Source organism: Calliphora vicina, chromosome 5 (assembly GCF_958450345.1).
Source record: "Calliphora vicina chromosome 5, idCalVici1.1, whole genome shotgun sequence".
NCBI lineage: Eukaryota > Metazoa > Arthropoda > Insecta > Diptera > Calliphoridae > Calliphora > Calliphora vicina.
Genome location: NC_088784.1, coordinates 47,719,113 through 47,743,924, shown reverse-complemented (window position 1 = coordinate 47,743,924; position 24,812 = coordinate 47,719,113). Strand labels below are relative to the sequence as shown.

Below are 24,812 nucleotides of genomic sequence, written 5' to 3'. Positions count from 1 at the left end.
AAGTGGTATTTGTAGTCAATATGTTTTGTTCTTGAGTGGTGTGATCCAAATTTTGCCATGTGTTGTGCACTTTGAGAATCACAGTATACATCAGTGGGATTGGGCGTCTTGAATCCCAGTTCATTCAGTATATATCTCAAATATATAGCTTCTTTTGCTGCTTCACTAAGAGCTACATATTCTGCTTCTGTACTTGACGTAGCAATGACTTTTTGTTTTTTAGATTCTCAACTAATGGCAGCACCTGCAAGTATAAAGCAAAAACCAGATTGTGATTTACGATCATTTACGTCTTGTGTCCAATTCGCGTCCACAAATCCTATTACTGGTAAGCCTGTTTTTCTGTAGCTTAATACACTATTTCTAGTTGTTTTTAAATATTTTACTATTTGTATTGCGCAATTCCAATGTTGCTTTCTTGGATCTTTTGAAAATTGAGATAACATATTTACACAACATGCAATATCTGGTCTACTGTATAGGGCAATATGCAATAACGATCCTATTAGTTCTTGGTATTTGACTTCCTCTACCTTTTCCGCTTCTCCAGGAATCTTTGGTTCCTTTTCCAGATTTATTTTTACTTGCATTGGAATCTTTGTCTCCTTGCAACTTTCTAAATTATACTTTTTAACTAAGTTAGTTATATAACCTGGCTGAGAAATAGAAATGTGTCCATCACCATATTCGATGAACAAACCAACGCAATATTTTGGTTGTTTTAAATCCTTAATGTCAAAATTGTTCTTCAATGTGTTAAATAATGATTCAAAAACGTTATCTTCTTTATATGCAATTACAATGTCATCAACATATAAGGTTACAATCATATGTTTTTCATTTTCATGTTTAAAGTATATGCACTGATCATATTTCGACTGTATTAATCCAAATTTTATAAAAACGTCATGAATCTTTTTAAACCATTGTCGGCTAGCTTGCTTTAAGCCATAAATCGCTTTCCTTAACCTACAAACTTTATCACGATTCATATCATCAATAAATCCATCAGGTTGATCCATATAAATCTCTTCATCGATATCTCCATTCAAAAAGGCAGTTGATACATCAAGTTGTCTAAGTTTTAAATCGTTTTCAACAGCTATTGCATATATCAATCTTAGGGAACCTTGACGTACAACTGGAGCATATGTATCCATATAATCAATACCAAACTGTTGTGAATACCCCTTGGCAACTAATCTTGCTTTTCGCTTATCAATAGTTCCATCTGAATGATATTTAGTGGTAAAAACCCATTTGCAACCAACAGTCTTTCTTCCAGGTGGTAATTCTGACAGGTTCCAAGTTCCATTCTTTATCAAAGAATTATATTCACTTTGCATTGCATTTAACCATTCGTTTTTGTTCTCTGATTTTTCAATGTCATTTATAGTTTTTGGATCTTTTTCAAAAGATATTTGAGCACTTTGTTGGCCAATAAATTTCCAAGATCTTAAACTTGATTTAATTGAATTTATTGCATTAGATGGCTGGTTGCTTTGTACGCTTTCCTCTTCAATAGAACTTTGCTCTACCATACTATCTGAATGTTGCTCAACAGAATCTTCAAAAATTTCATCTTCTACTAAGTTTTTATTGCTACTTTCTTGTTGTTGAATGTTATTCTGACTGAAATTTAAGTTGAATTCTACAAAATCTTCATTCTCTCTGAAATTTAATGAGGCAATATCTATTTTAGGAAAGTTCTCTTCTAAAATTTTCACATCTCGGCTCTTAGTAAAATCACCAGTTTTCCACAATCTATATGCTTTGGATTCATCACAGTAGCCCACTAAAATATATTCTTCACTTCTAGGCTCCCATTTGTTTTTTCCAGGTTTTTTATTCAAAACATACGATTTGCTACCAATTTGGCGCAAGTGTTTCACATTTGGCTTTTTCCCAGTCCAAATTTCAAAAGGTGTACTATTATTATTTAAATTGGTTGGACATCTATTGCGAATATAAGCTGCAGTGAATATCAACTCTGCCCATAACATCTGAGGTAATTTCGCTTCCAACATTATACATCTTGCCATTTCGACAAGAGTGCGGTTCATGCGTTCCGCAACTCCATTTTGTTGTGGTGTATATTCTGCAGTCAATTGATGTTTTATACCTTTTAATTTCAAATAATTATCAACCTCGCTACTAATCATTTCCTTAGCATTATCAGTTCTTAACATTTTGATACGATGACCAGTTTCTAATTCAGCAGCTTCTTTGAATTCTTTAAATGCTTTTAAATATTCAGATTTGTTTCTCAAAAATTTAACGGTTACACGTCTAGAAAAATCATCTACAAATGTTGCAAAATATAGACTTCTACTCAAAGATTCTGTCCTCATTGGACCACAAATGTCCGAATGAATCAATTCTAGTACCTGACTTGAAGATTTTTCATTCTTTTTGGGAAACTTATCACGAATTTGCTTTCCTCTTATGCAAGTGGTACATTGAATTTCAAGTAAATTAATACATGGTAAACCATTTACCATATTATGTGAACTTAATTTCATTAATGAGTAATTATTTAAGTGACCAAACCTCTTATGCCAGACCTCCAGTGTATCCTGATTATTTGTGTTTGCTGTATAACAACTTTGAATTTCATTTAGCTTTACCGTGTATAGTCCATTATTTTTAAGAGCTTCAACTAAAACTTCATTATTCTTGACTACTTTTGCCATTTCACCTTCCATTTTTATAACGCATCCACTATCTGTAGCTTTACTAGTTGACATTAAGTTATTTCCTAAATCAGGAACCCATAATGTATTAAACAGTTTTATCTGTTTACTTTTTCCTTCAACTATAACGTCTAGCAGCACAGTTTCCAACCCTTTTACACTGATCTCCTTTTCGTCAGCGAGTTTCACAGTTCCAGTATAATTTGTGTCAAGATTCTCAAAAAGTTTCCTTTCGTATGTCATATGTGAAGTAGCTCCACTGTCCAAATACCAATCTGATTTATGAGTAACATTCTGAACTACTTCATGAGTGGCTACGAATCCATTAGAGCTAACTACATTAGAACAATCATTACTAACGGTCGTCTTACAATTTTTAGCCATGTGCCCTTGTTTGCCACAACGATAACAAGTAATGGATTTTGACATACCTGGTTTCTTTGCATTATTATATTTTTTACCATACTTTGCCTTAAATGCTTCGTTTGAAGGAACATCCAAATTTTCTTGCAATTCTAAAAGTCTTGATCTTAAAGTTTTCAATGTTGGGAACTCATTTGCTGTATTAAATGCAGCTTTAACTTCTTTATAGTTATTTGATAATCCGTCCAATAAAATGATGACTTGTAGTTCTTCATCAATTCTGCCATTCATTTCTTCTAATTGCATATAAATTTCATCAAATTCTTCAATGTATTTTGAAATAGATTGTTCAGAAACCATTCTATGATTTAATATTTTCCTGTCTAATTCAGCCTTTTGTCGCTTTGATTTTCTTTCATAAGTTTCACTAAGGAAATCCCAAATCTGCTTTGAAGTTTTAAAATTTTTCACCAGCATTAACATTTTTGGTGCTAACGCAATCAGGATATCGGCTCTTGCATCCTGATCTTTTTCAATGCTCACGTAAAAGTTGTTCAGCTGGAATAGCCATTTCACCCTTGACTATCTGCAGCAATCTACTCTTATGTAAGAGAGCTTCCATTTGAGTCTTCCATGTGGAATAATTAGACCCATCGAAAATTGGAATTTTACTTGCAAATGTTGTTGATGCCATATTTATAGCCAATAATAATCTCGATCTCTAGGAATTATTAACAGAATCTCTCGACTTGGAGTCCTGGGCCCATAACCTATTATATAACACGACTCAATGTGTGTTTTCTAGTAAAGGTATTTATTGAATGAAAAAATAAATTATTATAAGTAGAATTTAAACAAGTACATTTGTTAATTCAACATTTATTTAATAATATTATTAAAATAAAAGCGTCCTTTCGCGTAAATAAACAAACAGGTGATATTTATATTTATTTTCCGATAGATACATTAAAATAACGAATTAACTCGGAGTAAAAATAAAACACGTCCAGTTTCAATCACCATATGAGATAATGATGAAAAACCTTAACACACGTTTTTCATTAAAACTTTTAATCCAAGTATTAAGGCGCTGCGAATAATATTTCAGTAATAATAAATTATTAATCTGCCACCTTTTTTCAAAGTAACTATCATAGTAAGTTGTATTTTAAATACCAGTGAGCAACACTTTTTGTGAAAGAGTTGTTCCTATATTAAACAATCTCTATACTAAAGAAAGAAACCGAATGTCATAGAGCTGAAATATTAATACGAACAAATTTAGAGGAATGTTGTACAAATTTTCAAAATTGTTTACAAATCTCTAGAGGTTTGGAATTGGCCAAATCCGTAAGTTCAAAAACGAAATAAAGTGGCAGTGTTTTTAGTATTTAATTTATTACTTTTAATTCTTTCGATTTTGCAATATTGTGCCATCAATTTTTCGTTAGTTTTTGACATGAGGAAAAAAATTTCTACTACGAGGCGCCCAAATTGCAAAAAAGTAAAAAATTTACCTTTTTAAACTTTTATTTTTTAAGTTTTTTTGTAGGTAATAAATCTTAATCTTAAACTTGAAATGCGAACCGTTTTCAAAGTTTTTGAACCACCCTCAAAATTTTTGTTATTTTGAAACAACTGTTCGTTATATTGACGAACATCACTGAAAATGGTTTTTTGGAATAACCTGAATCAATGTCCAGTTTTTTTTGATTTGTCCAGCTTTTTAAAGCCAAATGTCCAGCTTTTTACGAATCTGAATGTGGCATACCTAATGCCAAATCAATGAATGAAAGCATTCCTTGATGTAAATTTCAGTATAGACCGCTTTGTAATAAATGTTTGGCATCTTTTGGGAAAGTTTTCTGCTTTTGGGTCCAGCATCATAAAAATATTGCGCCGGATGCTGCGGAAAATTTTCCATACGTACGTTTCGTCATCCATTATGCAGCAGGTATATTTTTTGTATAAAATTTGACTTGAATTTCCGGGCTCTGTCTTCGGCATATAAATTTTTAGCAGAGCTCCTGTCATGAACTTTTTGAGTCCTGTATGTTTTTAATCCTGCATTGACTTTAACTTGTCGTACCAAATAGTCCGAATACTAAGCTAACCGGACTGCTTTCCTATCGAAAATTCTTTCTATTTATTGGCTTTAAAAACACCATGTGGACCATCCCATCTACCTGAACCAGGTTTTCTATCAACGGACAAGTTCGATACTGTTTAATAACATTGAAATCAGTTTGACGGCAGACCTTGACGTTGGGTTTTGTTGAAAATATTTAATAATTTTAGTACACATTTTTTTCTAGTCAATCATTTTAATCAGATTAACAACAAATGAACATAAAGGAATTTATAGATGGCAATACTGAGTATTAATATTTGTCATAATACAATTTCATCGTCTAAACAAAATTTGTATTAGATTTTCAAAAATTTATATTCAAAATTGTATTCAAATGGTATTCAAAATTTGTTTAAACAATTTAAAAACTTTTTATTTTCATATGTATCGGGTATGTACATATTTATAAATACAAATAAGGCAAACAAAAAAGTCAATAAAATATGTATATAATAAAAATAAGGTTTGCAGAAAAATATCAAAATTTGTCGCGAATAAACAGATAATATTTTGGAATTAATTCAGAAGAATACTTAGCCAGAGTCATAATTTAAAGAAAATGTATATATTTTTGGATTTTTTATTATTATTTAAAACTTTAGAATTAAAAAAAGTATGAAATTCTCCCGAATTCTCCATAATCTTCTTATACAAAATACTCGGTGAAATGTTTTGAAATAGATTATGGTTTTAAAGGTAAATAATATTAAAAGTTGCGGACAGATTTTAAACATTTAGGGTTTGTTATATTTGGAACTTTGTACTTCTATATGTGTGAAAAAATTAAGAGTTTTAAAAACCATTTATATTTATATTTCTAAAACGACTGCGAAGATTAAAAACCTGTTACACCTTACATAAGCGAAATTTCGGGTTTTTCTATTTATTCAATAAACTAAACGATTTTTGAGTTACGCGAATATAAGTTGTGCAACCTCCTCCATTTTCGAAATAACGGTATATCTCGAAAATACGAACTAACCTAAAAAAACGGTTAGCACCACTGAATTCAGCGTATCCGAATTAGTTTAACCCACTATGTTCCATTCTTGACAGAAAAAAAGTGTCAATTTCGTGCACAGTGTAATTTATTATTACTGAAAATTTTTTTGAAAAATCCCTCGATTTTTAAGAAAATGTGTCAGATTAATAGTTTATTATTACTAAAACTGAACTTAATATGAAACATTTTTTAAAAAATCGCGCGATTTTTCACCTTTTGAAAATTAAATTATTAACATTTTGACCCACTCTACTCCAGTTTTTTTATAACAATTTGTCCAAATATTTCCCGATTTTCTCCATTTTTCTTTTATTGGACTAACAAAAAATGTAATTTAAAAAAGGAGTTTTTGGGAAAAAAGTATTTTTTTCTTTTTAAATTATCCAAACAAATTCTTGAGAAGATGTATCAGGAATTTATACGTTTTGAAAAGCAACTTTACATTAAATATTCTAAATGAAAACAAATTTAAAAAAATGTTGATACCGAGAAGACCAGGTTCATCCAAAAACTCCTATTTTTTATGTAAAATTCAACAAAATGTAGTAACATAGTTTAGATGGTCAAATATGTTCTTAATTTTGGTATGACCCCTACTCATGCAAAGCATTGTGTTGGAACTAGGAAAATAGCTTATGGGAGGGAGGATAGAGGGAGTAGTGTTTGTGAACATTTGATTTGAATTTTCCTGTATTGAAAGTGACAGGAAAGACTTCAGGAGGAAGCTTATTCCAGATACGGACAGTACGGCTAAAGAACGAATTTTTCCTGTAATGTGTTGTGCGATCCACTGTCCAGTCGATAACAAATTGATGTGCTTTGCCGAAGAGCGTGTGTTGCGTAAAAAACTACGGGTTTGGGGAACAAGTTCCCTAATTTCAGCAGAGCACATACCATTGTAGTATCGGTAGAACAGTGAAACAAAACCCACATTGCGACGATGTTACAGTGAGTCAATAGAGCTCATAAGCATCAATAGAGCCGATAAGCATCTTCGCCCTCTCTTGTACGCGGTCGAGTAACTCCAAAATAGACTTCGAAGCTCTGGCCCATACATGAGAGTTATATTCCATTTTAGGTCGGATATAAGTGGTGATCAGATGGAGTGAAGTATTTCTTACACCGTTTTAGAAAACCAAGGCACTTGAATGCTTCTTTCGACACTCGAAAAATGTGTTTTGTCCAGCGGACATCGCACTGAATACTCATGCCTAGAACATCAAGAGCTTCTGATTCCTTAATATTTACTTCACCCATAAAAACAGATGGAGCAACATGATCTGTTGTGCGTTTGTGAGTTAACATACCACATTGAGTCTTGCGTGCATTGAAAACGACTCTATTCGCACAACCCCATTCACAAGATCTAGGTTGAGCGTATCATTCATGTTTTGCCTCATTGCCCCAATCTACGACCAGCTTGGTCTATAATTGAATGCATATGAATGGGAAATGTTGCTGTCATCTGCAAAAGAGTAGATAGGGTTGGAAGTTTGACGTAGAATGTCGTTTATAAAGATAAGAAATAGAGTAGGAGAAAGGACGGAGCCTTGCGGTACCCCTGAATTGATCTTGAACTCGTTTGAAGAAATACCATCTATAACAACTCGTATAGTGCGATCTCTGAGAAAGCTCGTTATAAATCGAGAGAAGTTATTACCAACACCAAAAGCAATAAGTTTTGCTAAAAGCGCACCATGCCATACTCTATCAAACGCTTTAGAAATATCTAGAGCCACCGCTTTACTTTCGCCAAAATGGTGTATGGAACGACACCATTTTTCCGAAAGCCATACTGCCGGTCGCTGAGTAAATACTCTCCATACTCTCCATAACTTTGGAAAGTGCAGAACAAATTGCAATTGGGCGATAATTTTAAGGTTTGTTAGCCTCTCCCTTTTTAGGAATTGGCGTTACATTAGCAACCTTCCAAAATACTGGAAATTTGACGGCACGGTATAAAGTGCTGAAAAGTTTAGCTAATGGAGGAGCTAGCGTCGAAGAACACTGCTTCAAGACTAGTGCTGATCAGGCCCAGGAGACTTATTTATGTTGATATCCGCTAGCTTTTTGTAGCACTTGATAAGGAGATTCTATATATGTAATTATTTTGAAATTGGAACACAGGCGAAGATATAGAATCGTTTTTGTTTGCTCTTGATGTTTGTATGTTACTGTGTTTGTGGTGCTGAATGGTTGTGTGTGTTGTACTTAGGGTTGCCAGACGGGCTTGATTTGTCTTGATTGTCAAGCTTTTTCAATGCATGTCAAGAATCAAGAAAAAATTTAATTTGTCAAGCTAAAAAGGAATTTTAGAATTTTTTTCATCAAAAACATAGGCGAATTTTGTTTATATTTCAAAAATATACAGTGACTCAAACTCAAAATCGGACAGGAGTTTGTCTGATATAAATGTTCAAAAATATTGTTTTTTTCGCTTCTATTCAAACTCCACATACCTATATATCTAAAAAATAACAAAAACTAAAATTTGCATAATTAAAACTGTAAACTTTTGTATAAAAACCAAAATATCTCAATTTCTTGCGCCAAACAAAAAATCGAACAGAGTAAAATAGGTATTCAAAAGTGGGCGATAAGTATTTAGTTGCATATCCTTTGTTGTCTCGAATTACCTGTAATCGCTTTTGAATCGGTTTTACCATGTTTTGGCTTACTTCCGGCTATATTGAGGTCCATGCTTCCAGTAAGGACTCTTTTATCAAAGATGCTCAATTGCATTAAAGTCTAGGCTCTGTGCAGGAGTTTCTATAAGCTTGGGACAGCTATGGATCAACCAAATATTTGCAAAACCTGATGTGGGCTTGGGGTCGTAGTGTTGATAAATGGAAAAGATGTTTTCTGTACTCACTTTTTCGCACTTTGCTCTAAATTTTGCTTCAAAATGTTGAGATAGACAAATTTGTACATTTTGCCATCGATAAAATGCATATTGCATACTCCGGCACTAATTATGCAGCCCCAAACATACAATTTTACATACAAATTTTTCAAATAATTTTTCATTTTAAATATTTTACGTAGAGTTAGCTTTTCAAAGAGCATAAATTCCTTATACAAAATTTTTATGAAAATTGTAGAAATTTTCAGCAGTATTTACTTACTCCAGATGCTACGAGTTTGATTAAATCTGCTATTAAGAATACCAAATAAATGTGACAAAATAAATAGATTTAAAAATTAATTGCGCATTAATTTAGTAATGAAAAGTCTGAATTAAATGTAGTTTTATTACTTGTTTTTGTTAATAAATAATTGTTTACATATTAACGTAGTTGTATTTTTAACGTTTTTATTTGAAATACCCTTTATATATCTTCAAACACTGTAAAATATTCAAAAACGTACCAAATTTGTTTAAATTAAACCAAATAAAAAATAATATAAATTTTCTTTTGTTAATTTAACGGCATTTTAAATTGTCAAGAAAAATCAAGTTTTTTTTTCTTTAACGTCAAGAAAAATCAAGCTTTTTCTTCTGAATGTCAAGCTTTTTGCCGAATTCGATTTGGCAAGCCTAGTTGTACTGCTGGTTAACATTGTGTTTGTTGTATTCTTGGCAACTTCCTTCTTTGTCTTGTGTCCTCTTAAATACGGCTGAATATCTTCTCTAGTGACTCTCTCTCTTGACTCTGATCTCAACTCCACTGCTGACACTCTCTGTGTTGAATTCTCTCTGCTGACCCCCTCTGCTGTAGACTTGAATGTGGTGTCCTTTAGCAGCAATTACGTTTCTTAAGAGATTTTTTTATTGATAAAGCCAGTTTTTTTTTTGTAGTTTCTGCACCAATATTCCACCATTCTTGTACGATGATATCTTTCAGCACTTTTTTTATTTATTGCTTTCGAATTTTTTTTCTCCAAAATAACTCGTAGATGTTCTATGGGGTTTAAATCTGGGCTCTGGGGATGGTGAGGCACCACTTCCTTAGCGTTGTAGAGGAGCCATTCTCGAACAACCATGGAAGTGTGCTTTGTGTCGTTGTCGTGCAAGAACTGATAGTCGTCTTGTATGCCCAAATTAGTGGCGCTAGCTTTAAAATTTTCTCTTAAAATATTCAAATAACTAATTTTGTCCATCGTCCTTTCCCCAAACATGAGATTTCCCACACCTCCAGCTGCCATTAATTTTGAATCTATTTTAAAACTTCCTTGTAGGATATATTTCAAAAAATATAAAAGCTTTATTAGTTTCTTAAGAATTTTTTTTCTAGAAAACAAAGCGTAACAGATTTTCGACAAAAAATTTATTATAAACACTTTTATTTATTTTAGAGGAGAAGCAAAAAACGATATAAAATCAATAATAATAAAGTATTCTTGGCAATTTTTTGCGTATGAATTATAACATAGTTGTGTGCGTGCAGTCGTTCTTTTTCGGCTACACGTACGCGTTGTCGGCAATGATTGATGAAAATCAAAAAGTTTTGATTTTTTTATTTGACGACTCATTATTTGATCGTCTCCTGTTGTGATTGACAATCAAATTTCATTTGCTTTGTGTTTTCCGTTCACGGATGAAACAAAATATTCATATTATGTGTTTTACGTCTCTGATTATCTAAAAAAACGTCAGTTTCTTTGAAATGTTTGGTAATAATGGAGAAGTGCGTCCAAATACAAATGGTGATTGACGTATTTATTTGTACGTCTCATTTAAAGCTTCAAGCATACGACACTCACACATATGCACTGATTGACGGCCTTATTTGATCGTCTCCAGGGCACTTTACTTTAATAAAGTTGTAACTTTTGATCGCAGGAGTCTAAAAATTTGGGTCGCGTGAGGCGACGATATGCTTTGGCTTCCATCTTCAAAATATAAATACATTTACTACTGATATTTTCTAATAATAAATATGTATATAAAAATAATTAAATGGGGTAAATTAGATATATGCTTTATACAAAATTCACAACAATCCCTGCTCGTATAATATTGGTGATGGATACATAAGAATATAACACATTTAAGGTAAGGTCACTCACACATGGCAAATATTTGACTAAACCACTAAATAAAATATATTTGAATTCTTTTTATTTATTTCAAAAACTTTTTTTACTTACGACTATTCAAAACAAAAAAAAATATTTTATTTGATGCTGTTTGATCTTACAAAACACTTGTAAGAGTAAAAGCGTCAAACAAATTTGAGCTAATAAAAGTGGTTTCGCTTTTTTGAGTTAATATTTGCCATGTGTGACCCTACCTTAACTTGTCTTTATTTTGACATTCCCAACAAATAGAAATTGGCTGCTTGAAATTGTATAAAATTTTAAATAAAGTTGTCATGAAACATTAAATTTGGCATTAGTTGTGTTCGCGTACTTGATAATTTGTACAAATTATCACTGGAAGTTACGAGATCTTTTCGTTTACTTTTAAAAACTTGTAACGAGAGAGCAAGAGAGTGTTAAAAGTGATAGTAGATAGAGAACATGATATTTTTTACTGGACCTTTTTTGTCCAGTAAAAAATATCAACATAAAAAATATGTTTAAAACATATTGTTGCAAATGTAAACAAAACAAAAAAGTTGAAAATTAACACAATTCTTGCAAAGAAGAAAAGTAAAATAAGACAAACTTCTATCGCGTACTTTTTTGGATATTTTTTAGATTGAGAGTAAATGTATTTTTACTCTCTAAATTAAAGTTACTGGATAACTTTTACTGGAAAGTACGCGAACACACTTATTTATTTATTAAAATCTTTTGAATACATCTTCTAAATTTATTAACAACCATTTAACATAAAACTAATCATTTTTATTCAATGTAGGAAAAAATATGGAGTCTAAAATACCCTACATTTCTCAACCTATTTATGATTTAAAACAAACTGGTGATGTGAAATTTGGACCCGGAACTAGATCAGCATTATTAGGGTTACTTGGTGGCGCTTTACCAAAGTTGTCTTCAGAACAACACGACACCGTTAGAAAAGCAAAAAAATATGCTATGGAACAAAGCATAAAAATGGTTCTTATGAAGCAAACCCTGGCTCATCAACAACAGGTATTAATTTTATGTCTATACATTAGAATTCTCCAAGATTGTATATAAATACTTTTATCGATACAGCAATTAAGATTACAAAAATATTAGATAGTACTTTTTGGACTTGAACAAGTCCACATACACATGAAACTGGAGATCGTATATAGTAAATCTGCGTTCTCAGTTTTTAATTTTCTGATCCTTTCTTCTTTTTAAAGGACTTCAAAGTTTCAAGGATGTACAAATTTATAAAAAATTAAATAAATATTTTTATAAATGTTTGTCAAATAAAAGAAGACGGTCACCAGAAATGGAAACAATATTTTTTTAATTTTTCAGGACAACAAATTTCAAGGAAAATCCTTTAAACATTTTTTCTTTCATGTCCCAGATAATTTTCCTACTAATATTATTTTGTATTACCCTAAGTAATCTTTTATACTTTAAGGTGTTTTTAATGGACCCCAACTAAAAAAATGGTAAATTGCAAGGAATTTCCAAACCTTCTATCACCTATTGAGAAAAATAGTTGGAGGAGTTTAGATGCCATAATAGAAAATTTCTTAGGTAATAGAAAATCTGAAAACTACGAAGAAATCGTCCGCAATCTCGTTCGCAACTTCGGTGAAATGGGTGTGAATATGGCACTGAAAATACACTTCTTAGATAGGCACCTAGATTTTTTCCCCGATAATTTGGGTCATTTTAGTGACGAACATGGGGAACGATTCCACCAGGACCTAGCAATTATTGAAAATCGCTTTAGAGGAAAGAGCACTTGTCGCCTGCTCGCTAAATACTGTTGGTCGATATGTCGAGATTCATATACTCCATACAAGCGGCAGAGTAAACGTATTCTTTTTTCTCCATAATATATTTTTATATTTCTTCTTTCTTTTATATCTTTATTTAGTATTTAGTATAGCTTAAATATTTTTTTTATTATATAAATTTAATTTTTTTATAATAATTGTTCCTGCTGGTACTAATTGGGAATTTGTTAGAATTATACTAAAATATGAAAGAATAAAATTTAAGTAACTCTTTTGTTTCATTTCCAAAGATTGTCTTTTTTTATTTGATACACATATTGACAAACATTTATAAAAATATTTATTTAATTTTTTATAAATTTGTACATCCTTGAAACTTTGAAGTCCTTTAAAAAGAAGAGAGGATCAGAAGAGAGGATGAGAACGCAGATTTACTATATACGATTTCATGTGTATGTGGACTTGTTCAAGTCGAAAAGGTTAGGTTAGGTTACGTGGGTTGCTCGCAATTTAGCGAGTTCACTCGGAGGCCTTGAGGCCCATTGTGATACCCTTAGAAATACTATTCCCTTATGCTGAAAATTCGTACATAAAGTGAGAATAGTTTCCCTCCCTAATTTCGTTGACTATGTGATTCCTGTGATCCCCGTGGGAACCAACCGGTACTTCTAATAAATCTGATCATATTTACTAGTGACACATCTCTGAGACAGTCCAGATCATGGAAAAGAGCTTTACCAAGATGTAGTAGTCTATGCTCTTGTAAGACTGGGCATTCACATAGAAGGTGCTGTACCGATTCCTCCTCCTCTTCGTCTAAACAACTTCTACAGTAGCTATACGAGGGTAACCCATACGTTCCGACATATGTCCAATCATACAGTGCCCAGTAATTATGCCCGTAAGAAGCCTGATCGAATTCCTGCTAAGATACAAAAGAGTCCTAGTTCTATCCTCTGTCAGATTGGGCCAGAGCATTCTTGATATTCTACAAGTGATGATATTTGACCACCTGAGTTCCGTCTCACTCAAAGCCCATTCATCTATCAATCTCGATACTGTCACCAGGGGAGTGTGAATATCCCTTTGCGCTAGAGATATGTCCAGGGACGACCCGTTGGTTGCGCACTCATCAGATATTTCATTGCCCCGGATGCCCTCGTGTCCTGGAACCCATATCAACTCGACGTGATGTTGTGTCAGTTGTGCCAGTGATTTGATACAATTGAGAAGACATTTCGACCTGATCACGTTGGAGTTAAGAGCCTTGATTGATGCAAGGCTGTCCAAGTAGATATGTATAGTCGAATTTTCGAGATTCAGTTCCCGGATTCTTCTCGCGGCTGTATCGATGGCATAAATCTCTGCCTGGAAACCCCTGCAGGTATCGGGTAATCGAATAGACATCAGAAGGTCTAGTTCATCTGAAAAGATTCCCAAGCCCGTGCCTCTTTCTGTCTTTGAACCATCAGTGTAGAATGAGATCACGTCATCCCTTAGGACAGAGTTCGCTGCCCAATCATCCCTTGTCGGTATTCTGGTCTTAAAAGTTCTGTCAAAATTCGGTGTAGGTATTATGTAATCCGTTTCCCGCCCTATGATTGGCCTGCCTATCTTTTGTAGGATGGTGCCATGACCAATACGATCATGCTTTAGTCCGCTCGACTGTTTAAGTCGTAGAGCAGACTTAGCAGAATTGCATTTGATATATATATCAAGGGGAGTTATATTTAGCATCGTCTCTAGACAGGCCTGAGGGGTGGAATTCATAGAGCCAGTAATTGCAAGACATGCTAATCTTTGCACCTTGTTTAGAATAGAAAGGTGAGTCTTAGTGTCTACCAATCTCCACCAAACAAGAGCCCCATAGGTCAAAATAGGTCTTATGACCGCGGTGTACATCCAGTGTACAATGTATGGTTTAAGACCCCATCTCTTCCCAAAGGTTTTCTTACATATATAGAAGGCACATAAAGCCTTCTTCATTCGACTCTCAGCATTACGTTTCCAGGAGAGCTTAGAGTCCAAAATTACGCCAAGATATTTGGCTTCGCTTGAAAACTTCAGAAAAGTACCATCCAGTCGTGGAGGTCTGAATTCTGGAGTTTTATATCTCCTGGTGAAAGAACCAGTTCGGTCTTGGCAGGATTAACACCTAGACCGTTTTTCTTGGCCCATGATAGCAGAACGCTGAGAGCTGATTCCATGAGTTCACTTATTGTGGGAAGAAACTTACCCTGAATAAGAAGCACAACGTCGTCAGCATATGCGACTACTTTGGTACCTATCCTGCTGAGCCTGAAAAGGATTTTATTTACGACAAGATTCCACAGAAGTGGAGAGATGACACCACCTTGTGGTGTGCCTCTTGTCACAACTTTCCTTGTCCTACCAATGCCCATATTAGAGTTAATGGCCCTGCTCCTAAGCATATTTTCTGTCCAATTTCTTATCCGCTGATCAACACCTAAGTCTCCCAATGCATCAACTATTGCGGATATGTTCACATTATTAAACGCACCCTCTATATCCAAGAAAGATGCCATAACATACTCCTTTTTGTCAAGTGTCCCCTCTATAGTTCCGACAACGTAGTGCAAGGCAGTCTCCACCGACCTCCCTTTAAGGTATGCGTGCTGTGCCCTACAGAAATTATCAGGGGAGAGGATGTTCCTGACATGGATATCGACCAATCTTTCCAGTGTTTTCAATAAAAACGATGACAGACTGATCGGTCTATAGTCCTTGGCGGTACTGTGGTTTACCTTTCCCGCTTTGGGGATAAATACCACTGTAACCTCTCTCCATTCTTTAGGAATGTATCCTGTTTCCAGGCTGTACCTAAATATCATTATAAGCCATGGCATGATGGTTAAAATCGATTTTTGGAGTAACGCTGGGAATATGCCATCTGGCCCTGGAGATTTATGGGGCTTAAAAGATGACACCGCCCACGAAATTTTCTCCACGCTAACAATGGAGCTAACTAATGCACTTATGTGGATTTGAGAAGCTGCAAGGTGTTCCGATGCGGAGCCCTCATTTTCATCATCCCTGCAACCCGGAAAGTGTGTCTCCATAAGTAGTTCCAAAGTTTCGGTACTGCTTTCAGTAAATTTACCATCTGGTTTCATCAGGAATCCAGGCGTACCTGGATCTTTGGATAGTACCTTTCGTAGACGCGATGCCTCCGTGGTATTCTCCAGTTCCTCACAGAAACGCTCCCAAGATTCCTTCTTTGCCCGTCTGGTTTCCCTTTTGAAAGTGTTGAAGCTTTGACGATAATCGTCCCAGCTCAACAAGTCGATCCCTATCCTTCCTTAGCTGCATTAGTCTAGGATTCCACCATGGTTGCCGGAATTTCTTAGGTCCCTGCCGCTCCCTACACGAAGCATAGTAGGCTTCCCTTAACCCATTTTCGGCTGGTGGTCGAATTTTCGACCAGCAACTTTGTAAGTGAATATCTAAGAAGCTGACCATATTTTTTTAAATGTGTTTTAACGGAAATGAAATTTTATATTTTTTGTAACATCTTTGATATATTTATTTTTTGTCTTTAAGTAAAACCAGAATTTTTTCTTGATGAAACAAAACATGCAATTTTTAGTCACTTTTCTAAAATGTTAAAAAAATTAAAAAAATAAAAAAGTAATTTATTTTTATTACTTTTCCGTGAAGACAAAATACCAAATTATAAGAGAAGAAAGAAATAAAATTCAAAATGATAAAACTCTTATTTTTGAGAGTCCGTAATTTTTGGTGGTCCAAAATTCGACCAATGGCCGAAACCCATCATATAGCGTCATGCATACTAATTTAATTATTTTATTTTCTTATTATATTAAAATGCTTCAAAATCATAACATATGTTTTATTTTTACCCTTGGGTAATTTTTGTGTGATAAATACATATCATTTTGTTTTGTGGGACCTAAATCTCCTTTTGATATTTATGCACTATATTTGGATAATTCCATTATTGCGTTAATGGTTGCTTTTGTAAATGTCTATGCGCGTGAAAATAATGCTACTGCTAACCTTACACCAACAGAATTGCGTAGGTTCATTGGAATTTTATATTTGTCTGGTTATATTACTTTACCACATATCGATCATTATTGGTCTTCTCAATCCGACATGGCATTATCAATATTGAAACAGGTATTTGCATCTTGCCGATAATACTAATTTGGATATATCAGATCGTTTTGTTGCACTCATGTAAGATGTTTATAAAATAAAAGCCAATTCGATTCCGCTTTAAGTCGTGGTGCTTATGTTCAGAAAAGGGCTACTTATTTTATACTATTTTATACGGTGGTTCAGCCACATCTTATAGTAAGAGCATATGTCCTGGTGCCCAAAAAGTTTTAAATTTGCTTGCTAACGTACTTGATCCGGAGTTTCATACTGTTTCCTTTGACAATTTTTTATTCTACTTATCAGCTTATGTGTCTTTTTGTGCGAAAATTTTATGAAACTGGAACTATACGTGAAAACAGAATGGAAAATGTTACGTTGCAAAATCTAAAGAAAGGTGCGAGGAGAAGTTGTTCCTTTAGTTGATAGTCAACAGTAATGTTGTAACAATAACTCCACAGTTGAACCACATGTCAATGCAAAAATATATTGTCGCAAGCAAAAGAAAACCATAACAATTCCATAGCCGAAAGTGATAAAAGAATAGAAAAACTTCAAAACAACAAACCATTATCACAAATTGATTTTCATTCTGAAGTCATAAGTAAACTATTGACATACGAAACTGAGTCTGAAAATGAGAACTTAGAATATCCCACAAACTTTCCTCATAACATAAACATAGTTGGTGTAAGTTATGCAAGAAGCACACTTTATTTACATGTAAGAAGTGCAATATTTATCTACACATCAAATGTTTTGATGAATACCATACATTTTTTTTAAATGTCACATATTCAGAAATGATAGATATTTTAAATAAAACCGCATTACTTTAATATTTTCCTTCAAACAAAAGATTTTCTTTTATTAAATGCAAATATTTATATTTCTTAAATTATATCGTTTTCGGCCAATGGTCGATTTATCGACCAAGCCATACTAGGAATATGGCAACCCTGGGGCAAAAAATTTTAATTTTTTTTTCTTAATTGGAGCTTTTCAACCATGCCTTTAAAAGGAATTTAATAAGCTCCGTCGGATTCTGGTAGTGGCCGATAATGGGTTAATGACCTGGATAGAAACTCTACCGAGTCGTCCAAGTCCCGTGTACCATTTAGTCCATCCATTGCTGGAGGTGGTATGGTGTCACTAAGATTACTGAATTTGACCCAGTCGGTTTTCCTAGGATTTCTAAAAGGTTTTTCCCTATCCAGTGTAAGCTGTATCGTAAAAACTATCCTGTGGTGATCGGAGAATGAGCACTCGAGTGAAACTCTCCAATCAAGAATTCTAACTGAGTCAGTGTTCCCTACCAAAGTAATATCAATGACCTGCTCCCTGAAGAACGTTGGTCTATTACCCCTATTGCAAACACTTAGGTTAGTAGATAGAAGGTATTGAAGTAAACACTCACCCCTGTCATTTATATCCGAAAAGTCCAAAAAGTACTATCTAATATTTTTGTAATCTTAATTGTTGTATCGATAAAAGTATTTTTTTTTAATGAACTTAATAATATGTTTTTTTCTGTTTAGGCTTAACTTATAAAGCTATAAGAACGAAAATTAAGCATGTGAAATGCATGGTTTCAACATATATTTTTTTTAGAAAAATATATTGGAAATTCTCAATGATCTAAAAGGATACATTTTTCAAAGGACATTTTTTACAACTTTTCGTCCTGAAAAGTAAAAATAAAAAAAATGATCTACTTCTAGAAATTGTCCCCTTTCATTTGATATCCATATAAAGAAAAACTAATGAGCAGAACTATTTAAATAAATTTTAAGAAATTTCAAAGTTTTAAGGATATAGAAATTTCTTTCTATATCCTCGCATCTGCCCACCCCAGATAAAAATTTGGAAAGTCGCAGAAAGATATTTTTGGATTTGTAGATTGTTCCGTTATAAGATTCCTGTGCCCTAGAACATTAACCATGGGATTTTTGGAAAACAAAAAGTTAAAAAATATTCCAATGCAAATCTTACAACGGAGCACATGTAATGTTTGGTTTTTACGAGCTAAAATAAAGGAGTCGAATCCGCAAGCCATTTTGGTTCATTGTTTATCCGACAGGCTAAACTTAATTATTGTGGATTCGTGTTCACACATATCATCAGCGCAAACATTCTTAGCATAGAGGCTTTATGCATTCACTTTTCGAAACCAGAAAATAATAATGATTTAAAAAGCCTAAGCCAAGCTCTTCAAATTAAACAGTATAAAATAAATAACCTTTGCACAACTAGATGGAGTTGTAGATATGAAAATTGTAAGTCAGTAATTAAAAATTACGCTGTTCTTGTGTTCTTGAAGATTTTTATACAGAATCAACATTAGGTAAAAGCTAAAATCTGGATTTGCCGGATTCTATTCCTTCAGTTGATTATTGGAAGTTAAATATATAAAAATATTTTATAAAATAAATTAGCAGTTTTAAATATTAAAAATGAAGTAGTTATGTTAGCAAACTGAATTTTTGTGATATTTAGTTTTGTTTTAATAAAAAATTGTTTTTTTTTATAAAAAAATTGTTTATTTTTACTATTTGGACAGAGTAAGTTATTCCACGCATTTCTCAAAACTGCAGAAGTAATAGCGTTCCAAGCGTTTTTAATTGAGAACAGTGCTTTCTTGAATTCTTCTCTGTTGATTGACGTAACTAGTTTTTACACTAGAGTTCTTCGATAATGACATTTAAAGCTCCATATTGCACCCTGACCCATCGGATAGATCAAAGACATCACATTTGGTGGGAAAAATTTCACAATAATGTTTTCATTGTTGAGTTTTTACATTGATATGAATTCGTTTAATTTTTCCACAAAAATTGTGGCAGCTATATAATCATTTTTCTTCTGCAGCATTAAGGTGGTGAATTCCATATCGTTTTTTGTTTAATTTTGAGTGGAATATTTTAGCCTTTTCATTGGAGTTCGTTCTTTCAGGAAACATCGAAAGCCAAAAACAGAATCACTTTCTACACAAAACTTTGAAAGTTGAGGGAATTCCCCTTTTCGATTTATTCACATTGGCCCATAATCATAGTCAAAAATAAAGTACATTTTAAGAGAATTAAACTCAACTTTACTTAAGAGTGGAATTTAGGTCTATCATAGACAAGTTAAAGTATATTTCTGACGCTGAAGTCGACTCTAAATATAAAACTAGCTAAAGTTGTTTTTAACTCGTTTAACAACAGCATCAGCTGTTCTTCGCCGAGTAAAAAAGTTCGTCACAAAATAAAAAATGTTTATATCGTAATTATGATATTAATGTTATCTTTTCCAATTTTCCACAACAAACAACTTTCTTTTTTTAGATGCCCCGGTTACTTTTATTGTTTACGTTTTTTGGATTTTTTTTTAATTTTGTCAGTTGTTCATCGTTGCCACTTGTCTGTTTTTTGTTGTATATTGTATGAAAACATTTTCTACATTTGCGGTGGCACCCAGTTAAAGTCGGTTCAATTTAAAACATACTTTAATTTTGACTATGGTTGCAAATTAATAAAAAGCAGGTTTTTATTTTAAAGTTGTTTTTAAAAAGAACCGACTTTAGTGTTTGACTATGATTATGGGCCATTGTGTTTGATTGTTCAAAAATAATCGAAAAAAATGTTGCTTATAATCCCGGATCATAGAGTTAATTACGGTTAATCGATGCAAAAAAGTTGAAATCGATCCAAAAATATTTTCATTTTATTTCCCGGATAATTGATGTTGCCGGTTAATCGAATCACGGATAATCGAGGCCTCACTGTATATACAAAAGTCATGTCACTATATTTTATAACGATCGGTCCATAATTAGTCATAGCTCCCATATAATGCCCACTTCCGAAAATCATTTTAATGAGTGTAGATTTCATAAAGATGTTGGTATTCTAATAATATTCAACACAAATAGGTTTCATATATACAGAAGTCATGTCACCTAATTTTATTGCGATTGGTCCATAATTATATTGGTGTAGGGTATCATATGGTCGGGCTTGACCGACTATACTTTCTTACTTGTTTTATTTTGTTTAATCCACAACTATCGTTGTATTGTTGTTCCCACTGTATATTGTTTCTAATATTTGCAATCCTATTAAAATTTTGATACAAATTTTAGTTTTAGAATCTCAATGAATATGTAATATGTAATAAAATCTTTATTTATTAACAAAACTCAATGAAATTTTCAACGTTTTTTAAAATTGTCATTCTAAATAATAAAGTGTAAAAAAACTTGTCAAAAGGTCATAGTTGGACATTAAAAAAGGGGGCATCAGTTATTACAAATTTTAGAATCTTGGAATATTAACTAATAAAACAAAAAAAATTCCATTGCAGATTTCAGGGCGAACACAACTAAAACTGTAGTTGAAATTGAAATATATGGACGAACGAGCACTAACAATGACACTGGGCAAATATTATTTTTTATAGAAAATACACAACAAGCTAAACACATTGAATTCAATATTCGTTTTGATTTATTTTAACACACATTTTTTTATACGGTTTTAATGAATTTAATGTTGCACTTAATTTTCCACTTTTTTCAAGATGCTCTCACTTTAGAAGCTACAGTACAGTTGGAATAAAAAAAACAACTATAAATATTAAAACCTTGTATTGTAAGAAATAGTGATGACACATTTGGTGACAAACTTTTCACTTTGATTTTTTATTTTTGGCCAATGGAATCAGTTAGTCCGGAGCATAATCTCATCCAATACTATCCTGTGGTTTATTATAGATTATCTTCCCTTTAGATTAAATAAAACTTATAATACCCAAATACATATCTGTTCGATAACATCATACCTTTAAGTAAGTTGTAATAATAGGCCTAAGCTGGGAGTTAACAAAATAATAAAATATAGAAAGAAAAAGTTACAATGCAAACAAAATATTAAAAAATTTGCTATAAAGAGCCAAATATGCAAATATTCTTAAAATTGTCTGAAACGGATAAATACCTAACTCATATGTTATGACCATTATGACTAGTTGTGACCATTCAAGTCTTTAATGCTGCATGACTATCCACATAGAAAGTCACCTGGTTTTTGAAGAAGTCATGAGAATGCGAAGGACTTTCGTCCAATTAGTCTTTCATTTTTCTAACTTAAAACGTTGGAAAGACTCATATAAGGCATCGACTAGAGGGCACAACACGGCTCTCAAGCAGTCAGCACGCCTACCTTAAAGTGACCCTACAGAGACAGCTCTGCATGAAGTCGTAAGAGTTATAGAGAGATCCTTCGAATTTAAACAATACACAGTGGCAGCCTTTCTGGATATAGAGGGTGCTTTCAATAATGTAACTACTCCTGCAATTCAACAAGCTCTTATTAACCTATATGTTGAAGAGTACATCAGCGACTGGTTAGTATCCATGTTGAATTCAATAATAGTTACAGCAAATCTTGGTAATAGCGTTAAGTCCAAGCAAGTAAGGCGAGGAACACCACAGGGAGGTGTGATCTCTCCACTACTATGGCTTATCGTTATTAATGTCCCAATTCTGTTAGACGATTGTGTCGTCTTGTCTGATTAAGAAAAGTAGTCGAAATTACGATTCATCAAGGCAATAAAATAAATAAACTAGTTATAGGAGCCACATAGGAGCAATATGCTAGAATTGAAGTCATTGCTTGGTATCAAGATGCTCTGGGCAAATCAGCTATGTACATATGTGACCCATTGATTACAATAGATAGAATTGAAGAAGGCAATGAAAATTTCGTAGTCTTGCACACCAGCAGCTCTCAGGAAGAACAGATAAAAGAGGAATAGCAGAAAGTGAAATGATTGCATATCTGGGTCTGGTTGTTCTGAACAGGGGAATGTCCCCAACTTTCAGGAGAAGAGACTCTAGTTCAATTATAGACATAACATTTGCGTCACCATCTATAGCAAACAAGACACTGCAATGGGAAGTTCTAGAAGAATGATCAACAATATATCCAGATGAAAATGGATCTATCATTCACTAATGTCACAGCGAATCCGACTCGAACTAAATGGAATACACGAAAGATAGATAAGGAAAACTGCGTTGAAAATCTAATGGAGATCAAATCCCGAACACAGCCTAGTGATAACTTTTTTTTTAATTTTTATTTATTTATTGTATCTTCATTATTTAATGAACTAACAATAAGTGGTACAAATCTTATATCTAATAATTATTATTTAATAAGTCCAGCCAGTGCCGGACGAAAAATTTTGTATTCATGGTTGTTTTAGTTAAATTGGCATTCTTCCTTCTAGATTAGGTCTGCTGTGTCCCTCCTTCTTAATCGAGTGTGGCCACGGTTAACTAATATGTTTTTTAAATATTTTCTGCATTTTTCGTGATCTCAGTTTTTACAAGGGACACGTTTAGATCTTTGTGTATATTCGCATTTTTTATATACCAGGGGGCAACTGTGATACTTCTTAGAAACTTGTTTTGGCGTCTCAGTTTTTACAATGGGCACGTTTAGATCTTTGTGTATATTCACATTTTTTATATACCAGGGGGCCAACTGTTATCATTCTTAGAAACTTGTTTTGGCGTCTTTGGATCTTTTCTACATTTGGCGCTGAGGCCGTGCCCCATAGCTGTATGCCATGACACCATATCGGTTTTATGATCATGTTATAAAGTAGAAGTTTACAATCTAAACTAAGCATAGAGTTTCTGCCAATAAGCCAATTAATTTGAATTGATTTTAATTTCATTTGAGTCAACTTTGCATCTATATGACTTTTCCATGTAAGGCGACGATCGAGATGTATTCCGAGGTATTTCACTTCCGATTGTTGAATTATTGTTTGGTTATTGATATGAATAGAGGGGCATGATTCTCTACGCAATGTAAATGTTATGTGTGTACATTTTTGCTCGTTGACTTTAATTTTCCATTGTTTTAACCATTTTTCTAATTACAAAATCACTTACAAATGTGATTTTGTAAGTAACGAGAAGCTTCTTGAGGGTTTTCATGAATGCTTAGAATAGCAGTATCATCAGCAAATGTTGACGTATGAGTGCGATTGTTAGCTGGCATACAGACGAATATATCAAATATAAAAAAGGTCCCAGGATACTGTCTTGGGGGACTCCAGCTTAAATGGTTTGTGCAGTACTTAAAAAGTTTCCCTCTTCAACCTTAATGTTCGACCAGTTAAATAGCTTTCCAACAGCTTATGTGTGTTTGCGGGTAAGTTTTGACTCAATTTGTATATTGGTACGAAATTGTACTTGAATTCAAATATAACGATTTTAAGGGCTGATTTAAAAGTAGCATAATGCTTTCAAATAACAGTGCTGTAATAGCAAACTGTAATATATCTGTGGGCATTATTAAATAAAAGCTTTCAGTTGACCATTGATCGTAAGTTGGTAACGCTGTATATTCGAATTCGAATATTCAGTTAAAGAATATTGTAGAAAGTACACCACAGATGGCGTATGTATTAGTAAGATCTAGAATATTCGAACTTTGACAGTTAAAGAGCAATCTAGAGTGCAGATGGCAGTGTTATAAATAATGGCAGAGGTTGCAGTCGTTAGTCTATCAGAGACGCTTTTCGAATAAACATTAACTGAGAGCGTTAAAGTGTATTGTGTTTTTCAAGTAAATTCGTGTACATTATAAATTGTGTCTGTATTTCTGAGAATTTATAAACGTGTTGTT

General features: G+C 33.2%; 1 protein-coding gene across 2 annotated transcripts in view; it reads left to right on the top strand.

Moving 5' to 3' along the window:
- The window catches only part of hfp (Poly(U)-binding-splicing factor hfp), a 242,730-nt gene that overhangs the window by 96,835 nt on the left and 121,083 nt on the right, over positions 1-24,812 (top strand). For both annotated transcript variants that reach the window (XM_065511292.1, XM_065511293.1), the window contains one exon: positions 11,997-12,232. In XM_065511292.1, coding sequence (XP_065367364.1) covers positions 11,997-12,232 — 236 coding nt within the window. The remainder of the gene's footprint in view (positions 1-11,996; positions 12,233-24,812) is intronic.